Source organism: Ursus maritimus, unplaced genomic scaffold, assembly GCF_017311325.1.
Source record: "Ursus maritimus isolate PB19 unplaced genomic scaffold, ASM1731132v1 scaffold_3, whole genome shotgun sequence".
NCBI lineage: Eukaryota > Metazoa > Chordata > Mammalia > Carnivora > Ursidae > Ursus > Ursus maritimus.
In genome coordinates, this window is record NW_024425563.1 from 57,725,898 (window position 1) to 57,739,228 (window position 13,331).

General features: G+C 34.6%; 1 protein-coding gene across 1 annotated transcript in view; it reads left to right on the forward strand.

The window, feature by feature from the left end:
* Positions 1-6: 6 nt before the first annotated feature.
* The window catches only part of MEOX2 (mesenchyme homeobox 2), a 64,708-nt gene continuing 51,383 nt past the window's right edge, over positions 7-13,331 (forward strand). The window contains exon 1 of the mRNA XM_008686357.2: positions 7-618. Within this exon, the coding sequence (XP_008684579.1) occupies positions 105-618 (514 nt within the window). The 5' untranslated portion in view covers positions 7-104. The remainder of the gene's footprint in view (positions 619-13,331) is intronic.

The following is a 13,331-nucleotide window of genomic DNA, read 5'->3' on the forward strand; positions in this document are numbered from 1 at the left end:
TTTGGGAGGGGGAAAACACAAGATTTCCAGTGAAAAGTGACAGAGGGTGGTAGCGTTTGGAACCATCGTGAAGTCTTCTGCCTGGACCCCGAGACTTGCATGCTATGGAACACCCGCTCTTTGGCTGCCTGCGCAGCCCTCACGCCACCGCGCAAGGCTTGCACCCGTTTTCCCAGTCCTCTCTCGCCCTCCATGGAAGATCTGACCATATGTCCTACCCCGAGCTCTCCACTTCTTCCTCGTCTTGCATAATCGCGGGATACCCCAACGAGGAGGGCATGTTTGCCAGCCAGCATCACAGGGGGCATCACCATCACCACCATCATCACCACCACCACCACCAGCAGCAGCAGCACCAAGCTCTGCAAACCAACTGGCACCTTCCGCAGATGTCCTCCCCTCCGAGTGCGGCTCGTCACAGCCTCTGCCTCCAGCCGGATTCGGGAGGGCCCCCGGAGCTGGGGAGCAGCCCGCCGGTCCTGTGTTCCAATTCTTCCAGCCTGGGCTCCAGCACCCCGACCGGGGCCGCGTGCGCGCCAGGGGACTACGGCCGCCAGGCGCTGTCACCCGCGGAGGCGGAGAAGAGAACTGGCGGCAAAAGGAAAAGCGATAGCTCAGGTAAGGGCTCTCCGGGCACTGGCGGCGAAAGGGGGCGGGGAGATGACAGAGAAGATTCTCGACTATAGTGAGGCAGCAGAGAAAACGGTATATGGCTTGCCCTCTCTGGCTCCCCGCCGCCAAAGTCGGTGAGGCTGCTTTGGTCCTGTTACTTGGGGGCACGTGTTTCTCTAGGGGCAACACTGCAGCCAACAGCGCTAAACTCTCCAAGGTTCAAACTAGTTTACCAGAGGGTTAAGAAAAAAGGACAAGTGACAGTATGTGAAATCGATTGCGTAGCGTGACCTTCCATCTGAGCGGTGAGGAGGGGAGTGCACCCTGGGATGCAGCGTCCGCTGGGCGTGCGTGCGGGTGCCGCTCCTTGACTTTTCTCTTGCAAGTTCCCGACTCCGAGTGGCTCGATTTTTCCCATCGTTAACTGGATTTCCAAATTATTGCACAATATTTGGAACTTGCAGTGGAACTTGGCAGAACGTATGAGAAAAAAAAAAGTTTTAGGTTTTTTTTATTCTGATTTCAGAGTTCTTTAAATAGCATCCTATTCCAAATGGTAAAAATTTCCCTTTCTTGGGGAAGAAGACAATCTAGGAATTCAGAGGATTTTAAGGAATGTATCAAAGAATGGTAAATAAATACATGTTCAGACTCTTGAAGAAAAACGATTTTTAATAGTTGTATTCGTGTGGTGCTAATCTAAATAGAGAATGTGAGTTTCAAAAGTGGAAAGTAAAATCTCCGTCGGTTCAGTATTATTGAAAGCAAGTATTTGGAAACAAACAACAGCCGGGTAGTGCTGATTCTCTACGTGCTCGAGGCTGGTATGCGAGGGTGCGCTCAGGAGGCGCTGATCTACGTGGGGATAACTTGAGTAGCCACGCAAAAGGGAACCTTACTAAACGCAGATGCTTGAAAGCACAGAGTGCCAAGTAAACTGTAGCAATCCTGAGAAACTAGTTTTTCGAGCAACTCCTTAAAGACCTTAAGAATCTGTATCATCATGAAATTGTTTAAAGATACTTTACAATCAAGGGAATTGTGCTTTTTTTTTTTTCTGTAGCTAGAGCGTATCCTGCGTTCCATCTTTTTGGGAAGTGTCGCTTTTTAAATATAATATTTATGTATTTTTCTTCATTTGAGGAATTGGTTTAACAGTTCTAGAAGGTAATTACAGATATTAATGTGAAGGATTGGAGAATCTTTGTTTTTCACAATGCTTTAGGTAAGATCCCACATAAATGGCAGTGATTGAGCCGCATATTTCATGTTTCTTTGCAGCAATGGTATCAGTTGTTCTTCAGCGTTAGTATGAGATGGATTCTTCTATCACAAACTTAAAATCTAACTTTTACTTTCCAAGGTCAGATGAACTTTTAATGCTCCATCACAAATTAGTTTACATCTTAGAAAGTTATCAACAGTATCATTCATTTTTAATGGTTTTTACTAACTATACGTGAAACTCTCTTAAGACAGAGTTGAAAGGTTAACCATAACAAGAAGGTTTCCATCTTCATTTTTTTTTTTTAAAGTTACTTTTAAAATACAGTGTTCATTTCCTGGGTTTAGCATTTGATATCAGTGCAGATCCCAGTTCAGGTTGGTCAGTCCATTTTTGCAATTAACAGAGGCTCTTACTGTTCATTTACTTTCCGCAGTGAAAAACCTGTGATGGACTGTGCCTTTTGCTTCTGAACGGAATCAATGCACCTAAGCTTCTTAGGGTAAACTGAATTTTCATATAGGCACATATTATTTTGGTTAGGGGGAAACAAAAAAGTGGGATCCAAGAACTGCTTCCCGTAAATTATTTTGATAACAAGTTTCTTAAGAAAACTAGTTATACTAATAGGGCTATCCTCTTTTGGTGGGAAATAACCATATAACAAAATAAGTTTATATTTACATGTTGAACTAATTAGAGTACTGGAAAAACAAATACAAAAATTTGCATAAGCTACATAAAGTCTTAATCGATTAGATCTTGAGTGGAAAATACAATTAGCCATCACCAAGCATAGAATCACTGGGGAGTTAGAATGAGCAAAGTTTTCTATTCATAATAGGATATTTTGAAAGAACTTTTTGACTAAAAGGAAATACCATGATGGGTTCCAGTTAAACATATGTGTACTCATAAATTTAATTTGGCAATTTCACTATTCGAGTTAATCCATGTAAGATCTTTAGATAGATTTAGATTCAAGATATCTTTCTCCTGTGGTATTTCAGTTGGTCTTCCATATTTACGTTTAGTTATTTCATTTCATAGTATTATAAGGGGATCCTGATCTATTGGGAACTTAAGCAATGTAGAAAATCATATAATTCTGGCATATTATTAACACATAGATCTCTCCTTTCTTACTGCACAGTTTTAGTATTTCAATATTTCAAAAAATTAGACTTATTTCTAAACCTTCAAAAATTTAAAATTATATTAGATGAAAGTCATATCATACTTAGTAGAGTCTACTTATATTTTGTTAGGAAGTTTATAATTACTATGTATTTATAATCGAAAGTAAATGTAGTACATAAATCCAGGACAAAATCAGAACCAAATTCTTTATCCTTGCATAAAATAACCAGATTGTCTGTGTATGTATATGTGTGCATGGCCCTGTGAAATTCAAGTAGAATTTTAAGCAACAGAAAATATTGAAAATGACCCCAATTTTTATCCATGGTAATGATGTTAAAGCTACAATGTATAACATTTTCCAGTATGCTTTGCATGTATTTGTCCTCCCAAACACACGCATATGCAAACTCAAGAAGCTTAAGGGTCTGGAAACAAATATTTATGGACTTTGGGCTTCCATTATAGTTTATTGACAATTGAAAATAGCCGAGTTTAATGGAAAAGCACACTGTTATTTTTATATGTGTTAAACATTTTTGCAACTTTGAACCTGCTAGGCTTTCCAGCATTATTAGCAAAGCCAACATCTGTGACGTCTTCAAAGGAACTCTTAAAAATCAAAACTTTACAACTGCACTTAAAACAATCTATACAAAGCAGGTGATTCTGAAAAAAAATGTCTATAAATAGTGTGAATTACTTGGCTTCAATTACATTTGATTGTTCTTCAAACAATGTAGTAATAGATATAAACTGTCCAGGTTTAGCTAAAATAACCAGAACAGATCAGCCAATCTAACTTTAGTTTTTATGCAGGTAAAATACAGTATAAACATGTAAATATTTCTTATTCAAATTAGTTGAATGAATATAAGTGTACATTTTATTAAAAAATCAAAATTAAAAAGGAAGGAAGTGGTTTGGGAATGTGGATTTTACAAGGTTTTGAATAATATTAGATTCTTGTAAAATTACAAATATTTATAGCTACAATGTCATAAAATACTTGTTGTCAAATTATATCTGTCTATTTGCTTGGCTATGCAGAATTACAAGCAAGTATTACCTTAATAAGCTGGAACTTAAATACAGAGGAATGTCTTCTCTACCCTAACTCTGGTATTATGTTGTAATTTTTTCTAGATATTTCAATCATCATGTTTTCTGAAAGGAAAAAAAATACTTTATTATTCATCTCTGTGTTACTGGATTATGACTTTTCACCATTTGCTTTAGGATTAAAAAAAGAGTCTATTGGATCTTGATAATTATAGAGGAATCCTGAACAAATTAAATGTCTCAAATTGATTGAATAAAAGAAAAATGTCATTTAAGTCTTTTTCTTGAAGTGATAGATTAATTTTAGGTGTGAACATTTTTAAATGGTGACCTGACATAAAAAAATTCTACGTACCATTGACCTACATGAGTGTTTTCAAATGATTACACTCAAAGTCAAGAGCAGCGGTCCCTTTAGAATTAAGGTGCTTTATTGTTGAAAGTTAGCAATGAATGGAAGGAAGAATGCAAATAAAAATAGAAGTAGTTTCAAGATCTTTGTAAATATCTTTATTTATAGTTCCTATAAGAGCATCATAAGGAAAAGCATTAAATGCAAGGCATGACACTGCTGAAACTTTCATTTTGGTGAAAAACCCAGTAATGAATATCTAAAATTTTAATCTTTGTTTATAGTAGCTATCAATGGAAACCATTATGTTGACACCCTGTAAGCTGATCTCTACTAATAAACTGAAAAAAAAAATTTTAAGTATTACCCCATTTTCCCTCTGTGTGATGTGAAAACATTGGCCCTTCATCACAACATTGGTATTTATAACATAATGTTTATTATAAGACCTCTGAGAAATTAATTTTAAACAAAAATGAAATCGCAAATGTGGATAAACTTTTTCATCAGATTCAGGGAAATTTGGGAGACTAATTCCATATTTAATAGAAAAATCAACTTTTTTTTTCATTTAAGAAATAATTTGTGGATGAACTAATAGCTGAGTAATGTAAAAATTCACCACGTATAAATCTATTTCATATGCCTGGCCTGGTAATGATGGCAGTTTTATTCATTTACTATATAGTAAAATATATATATGTTGGGCAGTTTTATTAACTATATTAAAAAATGACAGCCAGAAACAAAGATGTGAGGGCTTTTTAGATTTTCATTTCAAATGAGAAAAACCAATATAATACAATAATATATTTTAGTTTTTAGACCTTGTTCACTTAAGTAGTTTATTTCTAAAATTTCAGAGTATGTCTCTTTCCTGAACATTGCTATAATGGTTATAAACATCCATAAATGATACATGCTAAGGATGGGATATTATTAGAAAACAAAATACATTCAGGAATTCCTTAATTAATATTTGTTGAGTTAATAGTTGTAGATGATTTATTTCTCTCAAATTTTCTATAGTTCTGCCGTAATGTTTTTTATAATAATAAAACATTTTCTGGGAAAATATATTAGCACATGAAGTGAGACTATCAGGAGTAGCATTTTTTTCCACCTTGATTGAAATAATAAAATAAGAAGGATTAATTCTTGAGTGGCCAGTTAAATTACATTTCCAGCGTTATGGTACTGGTGACTGATTCTAGTGGTTAGAATAAAAAGAAAATTAAAAAAAGATGAAATACGAACCAATACCAAAATCCACGAATTAGAAATTGAGGTGGGTATGATGTATTTCCTCTTAATGTATTTAAGTAATAAAACACATTTTATTGTCACAGCTTATTTTTCTGGATTATGTGTTTTAGTCATTAATATGGCTTAGTTATCAATGATAAGCTTTCTTTCTGTAAAGAAAATGAAGCACTAACACCGTTCCTATTTTTGTTATGATGCTCTTAAGATTATTTGTTGGAATAGCTGTATCAAGAAAAGTTACTTTAACACTCTACGCTACTCCTAAATCATAGTCATCGGTGAGGTTCAAAATCCAACTGGAGAAACCCTTGCAGAATATTTTATTGCTCTCATGAAGTAAAACTTAAAATGGTAAAGGTCATTTAGGTCTCAGCCTTCAATTTGCCATTGACCTATGTTGAAGCAGAATTAATTTAAATCTAATGTCCTTTTCTCTAATGGTTTTCCATTTACATTATAAAAGTGTAGGGAGTTTATTTTCCCTTTAAGTAAGTTGTGTTAGATAGTATTTTAAGATACAAAATAACCGGTAATATATCTATTGATCCATCCGTATAAATTTCAGACATAGTTTTTATATTTCAGAGTAAGCATTTCTATTTGAAACCTTTTGATGTATTTATTATGAAATTAACAGAAAGTTACTTAGTGAGAGTATACATTCATATGTGGTTGAATGGGTCATTATTAATTTTCCCTGTATTTAGAATTTTAAATATGCAATAAAATAGTTTCCAGTTATTCACCAAACTTTCGTTTATAATGTTACATTTTCCACAGCAATATAATACTTCTGAATTTACATGTTACTCTCTGTAAATTTGGTACCGTGTTTTGGAATACTTGTTCTCATAGGGTTCTGAAAATATATTATGATACGTTTTTTGATCTCTTACATGTGCATATGAACAAGAATCATCAAGTAAAATCTGTACTATACGCATACATTCTTGGAAAGAGTTTGTATGAAAGAGAGGAAAATACTTTCAGAAATAATGAGTTCTCTCTATATTATATAGATTTAAAAATTAGCAAATCGAATCTTTAACCTACATGATATTATTGCTCTGCTTCGTTAAAAAGTTAGCATTTCCTAAAAGTTTAATGATTCTAAAATATTTGTGTGTTTTGGTGACTCAATTCTTACATCCTTGGCGTTTTCCTTTTACTGTAAATATAACATAAGTTTACAAGGTAATAAGTCATAGTGGTAAAAACATTAGGGTTTTGTTTAAAGATTTAAATTAAAAAATTATTGCTCTTCAAAATTTCATAGAATCAATTCATATTCGAATGTTTCAAATGTATTTAAATGTCCTCTTTGTTTTCATAAGCTTTCTTTCTAAGATGTTTCAGGTATGTTTCTTGAATTTTGGGTAAACTAGATTGGCTGAAATTATGAATGTAAGGAGTTTATTATTCATAGTTTTCAGTTCCTACTGCGTTTTAGTAGAAAGGTTAGTGGTAAGAAGAAAACAGGGAGGGAGCTAAATTAACTAGGATATGGCAGCTATTCTTAAAGCACACTTTAAAATAATCTGTTTATATAAAGATACATACGGATACACATATACAATAATAGAATTCCAAACTTAATCTCTTGATAAAAGATCATCTGAAGTAGACCATTCACATTAGAGACCTCAATGTGATATTACATGTTCCGGTGAGAAAATAAAATATTAGGTTTGAAGCATATACAGCTGTGTAGAGAGTCCACCAGGCCGAGGCTGGTAATCAATGATAGTCATTAAAGTCAAATCGGCCAACTCCCCTGCAGTTTTTGTTTTCTTTTGTTTTTCTCTCCCTCTCGCTCATTACTCTCCACACACTTCGAGAGATCCCATAGTGCTGTAAGAGAAGAAAAACCCTCAGCTATCTTACATGACTATGGGCAAGAAAATGATTAAGATGAAGTCATCTCTCTCTCAGGCTCTGCTGAAACGGAGAGGAGGGTCCAGCCTAGGCGGGTGGATGCCAGTAGAATTTTAAAGGCCTGGAATTTTGCTCTTTGAAAATGTAGCCTTCAAGCTTTGCCAGAAATGACACCCAAACAAAAACTTATTTTCGCAAAATGATAGTTATTTGCAAATGTAGTGGTGAAATGAATTCAGTGTCTGTAGAGGTGGCTTCTTATATTGTCTAGACTGCACAGTGAACTTCTAGATGTTCATTCTTAGTGTCCTGAAAAACTAGCAAACTAAACTGAAGTGTATTCTTATTCGTCAAAACCAAAAAGTACAATGGGCAATGACTCTTATCAAATGAACAGTGAACACCAAGCAAATTTCACAAATGATTGATTTTATTTTGAGAGCTAAAACATGAAGTTCAGGAAAATAGAATTGTGTCATCAGAAACTTAGTGGGAACTAAACAGATAAAATGTAGCTTTGATTTTGTAGGATACCAATTATTTAGCAAATGGCTTTCACATTTTAAGAACCATGTAAAGAGAGCTTTACTGTGAACTGGATAGTTTGAAATTAAGTGACATCTCTCCGTATTTAGTATTTTTCAAATGTAAAATGAGCTTTCAGTGTGTTTACTGCCTTTAACAATTAAAATCTGTCCAAATACAGGCTATGTTTACTTTGGGATTTTTTTTTTTTTTAATTTGAAATATAAACGGATCCGGATGTGTTAAACTAGACAGCATCTAGAAGTAAGCTTTTGAGACAGATTGAAGTGGCAGGAAAGCCAGAGATTAGGCATCCAAATCTGGGGTCCTGCTGCTGCCCACATTTCCTGGAGTATCATCTTCTGGAGGCCCACCTTCAGAATTCAGGGAATTACATATACCTTTTCTCCTAGAATTATTCTTCGCTCCTGGAAGTTGACCTTCACCAAATTTATTCTTGGATACTCAGATATTTGGGAAAATAAAAAGTAACAGAAACACTGTGTGTATGTAATTGTTTAGTTTACTTAGCCATTAGTTGATAAATCCTAAAGGATCTATATTACTTCTTAGTTATCCTATCAGACAAGGAAATAATGGTCACACTTAAAAGGATAAATGAAGATGAAGAGAGTTTGATGATGACTATTTGATGGTGAGCGGTATGTAGGGAAGCAACAGGAAATGGTCAGTGATCCAGGGTCTGCCCACATTTGGAAAACATTAGCTCCTCTAAACCTGAGGTGGCAAATAGAAGGAGCTATTACAAGAATCCAGAATCTAAGGAAAGCAGCAGGACAGAAGCCTTCTGGCAAAGTGGGGACACAGGTGGAGGATTGCCACTGATATCAAGTCTCATCCAGTAAACTATCTCCATGCCTTCCAATCTCCTTTTGTTCCTACCCCTTGGCCAAATATAATCAGATGACAGTGAAGCAGACCACACTAGTCTTGGTAATGAAATCCATGGAAGTCATTAATGAATGCAGGCTACAGGGGAGAAATGTCAATCAATAGTAAATCTGGGAGAACCCAACGTCTTGCTCTGTCTCTTGCTAGCTGTTACCCAACTTCTCTGTTTCTTAGTTTCCTAAACATCAAAGCAAGTTAATAAGTATAAAACACTTAGAACAATGTCTGGGTTAGTAAGTGTTGTTATTTTTGTCATATATCAGTGTAGGTGCAATTGTGTCATGGGTGTGCCCCATCTGAAAACAACTTCTATCTTACATTGCCTTTTTATTTGTATTTTACTACTAATATTGCTATAGGAAATGTTGCTTGCCTAAAAGACTACTGAAGATTTAAAATAATCTGCCACTGTCACTAGAATTGTTAAGTCCAAGCCATTTTCCTAAAATGTAGAGTGAGCTCGAGACCAAGTTGTATAAGAGACTCAAGTTTCTTTCACTTAATCACCCTTAAGATTCCCATTCCATAGCATCTTTTGCTTGGGCATCTCCTAACCTCCTTTCTCAGGTGTCTCCTGCCACTTTTCCATCAAACACTTCCTTTCAAGAGGAACATATAGACGAGCATTTAGTCAAAAGGGAGCAGAACCTAAACCAAAGGGATTTGAATATTATAATGAGATTTCAGGTCTCTGTTTTCAGCTGTTAACTAGGAGGATATAGACATGACATTTTTTCTGCCATGTTATAAAGTTTATTGCAGAGAGAATTTACATATTGTAGCCCCTTGTTATTTTTGGTGGTTTCATTTGGAGACCTTTAGGAATGGTAAATATGCAGCCACCATTAAACACAAAGAACATATTATATCGCTCATAAAATGCATAGAAACAGGTTTTTTTTTTTGTAATTTTGTTTTTCATAGAATAAGGCAATATTTTTACTTATTTGTGTATTTATTTATATTTCATAAATTTTTGAGAATTACAGACTACTCGCCTGAGTAACAAGTCCTAGATGATTGGCTCATGTTACTCTGGTAAGCTTAGCCACCTCTCCTACACCCACAGTTCAATGTGAGGAATTCAGACAAGTATTTTAGGGAAATTTTATTATATTTGATGGCTTGAGGCAGTTGCTTTTGAATAAATAGTAGAATCAAATACTGTATTAAAATTCTAAATGCCAGAGTTAATGCTTCAAAGTTCCTAGATTCAAAGCAATATAAATCCCTAAAATTAGAGATGTTCACATCACTTGTGATTGCTTCTCTGGATAATAGATGGGCGGGGAGGGAGTAGAGAGGGGTACAGGAAGAAGAACAGTATATTAAATGTTCCGTTCCATACACTGCAATGACAAGAAAGGGCAAATGACATTTTCTAGGTCATTATTCTTAGACTTCAAGGTAGGCTTGATTGGTCAGTTTTCGTGATGAGTTGTGATCTTTAATGTTTAAATAGATCATTAGAATCTGAATTATCAAGACACTAGAAGACTCCCAAGGCATCACCCAGCTCAGTGAATGTATTTCCTAGATGAGAGAATGTGCCCAGAGAAATTAAGTAATGTCTGTCCATTCAGCCAAGTAGTGGAAGCTGAGCTTCCATATCCTCACTTCAGCCTAGTGCCCTTAAAAGGAAAATCTCATAAAATATTTTGAAACCTTAAGTTTTTAGTCTTCCCAATAAAAATAAATTTCAGCATCATTTAAAATGTTGGCTACTGCTTTTGAGTGAATAAAATGGAATTTGACAAAGTGCTTCTCTTGGGTGTAAACTACCTCTCTCTAAATCTGGTTTTATGGTTACTTCAGTCACTTTTCATTCTTGTTTTATGAATATAAACACTGTTATACTTTCTTAGCTTCAGTTTTCTAATGACATGGTTCTTGTTATCAATTACCACTTTACCTGTATATTTTTGACACCTCCTACAATAAACCGTAGCATTTTAAAGTTCAATATTTGGTAATGTGCAGGTGGACTTTGCTGTATTATACCTATAAATAATAGATATTTAGATAACAGAATCATATTTTGGATAGCCATTTGTGAATTGAAGAATCTGTTTTCTGTTTTAAAATTTTTAATTTAACTCAAATTAATTTTTCTAAGTTGAGCTTTACTGAAAAAGTATTTGCTTTTTTTGTGTTCAAAGTAATGAATAGCTACAAGTAGACACCAAGCAATTCCCCCTTGTCTTAATTCATTAACTTTATCTCCATTCTTTGAAAAGTATTGATCTTAGTTTTGATATGAATGCAGTCTTCTTGCATAGAAGATACTCAGAAATATTAGTGGTTGGCCATTTTGCCTTGCCTAACGAGCTGTACCTTTCTTGTTTCTCATCCTTTCCTGTCCACACCCATCTTCCCCACAATCTGTAAATACCAGTCCCATCTGCTCCTCCCCAATACATTGAACCATACACCTCTGGATCACTCTAACACCGACCTTCTGTGATGATTCCAGATCATTAGTTTTTACTGGACCCTCAAAACACAAAATTAAACATCAAAAATACAGTTGGTTCATACAAGAAATTTTCTTGTCCCTTTTTTCTCTAAACACCATTTCCAAAATAATAAAACATAATCCCTCTTTTATGTAGTTAATTTTAATTTACATTCAAAATGCTTTCACATTAATAGTCTCAGTTGATAATTTCTCCTTTTCTACTAGACTTATATTCAGGATTCAGCCATGCAGCCTCTTCCTACACAGCTTGGCCCAAATCCATTCTATTTCACATTCTTCTTTTATTTTATGTTTTTTTCTTACTTGTACTTTAATGTCTCTTGCACTTAAATTAGTTTTCTTTCTATGACTCCTGATATGGCTCTCTTCTGATATCTTTTTTTTAAATCTCTTTTCACCCTTCCCTAATGGAACTCTATATTCAGCATATAGTAATATTTTGACTCTCATTCCTCTTCTTGGAATTCTACATTAAACTGAAATTATTTCATACTTATAGTATGAAAGTTTAATTATAGGCTTTGATGCATAAGGCACATGGAGTGGCTAATATCCATCAGTGATGGACAACTAGGTTTTACTTGTAGTGTTTCTTGTGTGCATCCAAATTTTGCTTAATATCATATGTACACAACATATAATTAGATCTAATATAACATATAATAATATGTCTTATAATCTCATATATATAACCACACAGATATTTAAAGCAGTGCTTTTCTGGCAAAGTGATCTTTTCATTTAGTCTTTGTGTTAGTTTAAAACAGTGTTCTGATGTTCCTTATATGGGTACTTAGATATGTATCATCATAGCTGCATTCAAGTTTTCCACAAGATTTTCTTAATTTCCTGTTTAGTCAAGAACTCCTCGTGATATGCAACAAATTACTTACTATATAATTTCCTTTGGTAAGAATTTAGGGCTATATATTAATGGGCTTCCAGCTGAAGTCTCCCAACTCAGTCATTACAGGCTTTATCCATCAGCTGGGTCAGTTTTGCTGATATTAACGGTTTTTCTTTTATTTTAACCAATATTTCTTCAATAACTTATTTATGCTTACCCCCTTAAAAAAACCTTTTTATTTTGAAAAAATTGTAAATTCACATGCCGTTGTAAGAAATAATATAGAGATCTCATATACCCTTCACCCAGTCTCCTCCAGTGGTAATATCTTGATTAATTATAATATACTAGTTAACCAGAAAACTGATACTGATACATCCACCAATCTTATTCACATTTCACTAGTTTTACACGCACTTATGTGTGTGTGTATTCATCTCTATGTTGCCTGCCAGGTTTATTTTGTATTTTGATCCCATGGCCTGTAATACCTTTTATCAATATATATTCATTATTTTCATTAAAAGCTAGCTTATGACACCTTCTCAGGTTACTACTAGCTTGCCCTAATCATTGCATTTCCCTACCACATTAATGTCTATATACTGCATAATAATACACTTGAATTTTGCCTTGAGGTTCTCTTTGCTCTTCCTTGTTCACATGTCTCCAGTCTTGAATTTGAATCGCATGCACTCCCTAAGGGGAAAAGTCAGTATTGTCTTTTTTCTTTTAGTGTGATATCCAGCATCCTTTTAGATATGCAGAAGTGCTTGGTAAATCCTATTTGTGGCATAGAAAATGCTCACTAATGATGAATGAATTATCTGTATTATGGGTTTTTTTTGAATTCTTGGTTCCAGGCTTTCAGTAGTAGGGTAAAATTGGAAGATTCTTGTGCAGTCTTTAGGAGAGTTTAATGAATATCCAACCTAAGCAGTGATCTGTGTTTGCTTCTGATTGACTTTTATGGATGCTTTCTAAAATCAGATACCTGTAAGTGTGTGGTATATAGTTACCACTTGTGAATAAATCA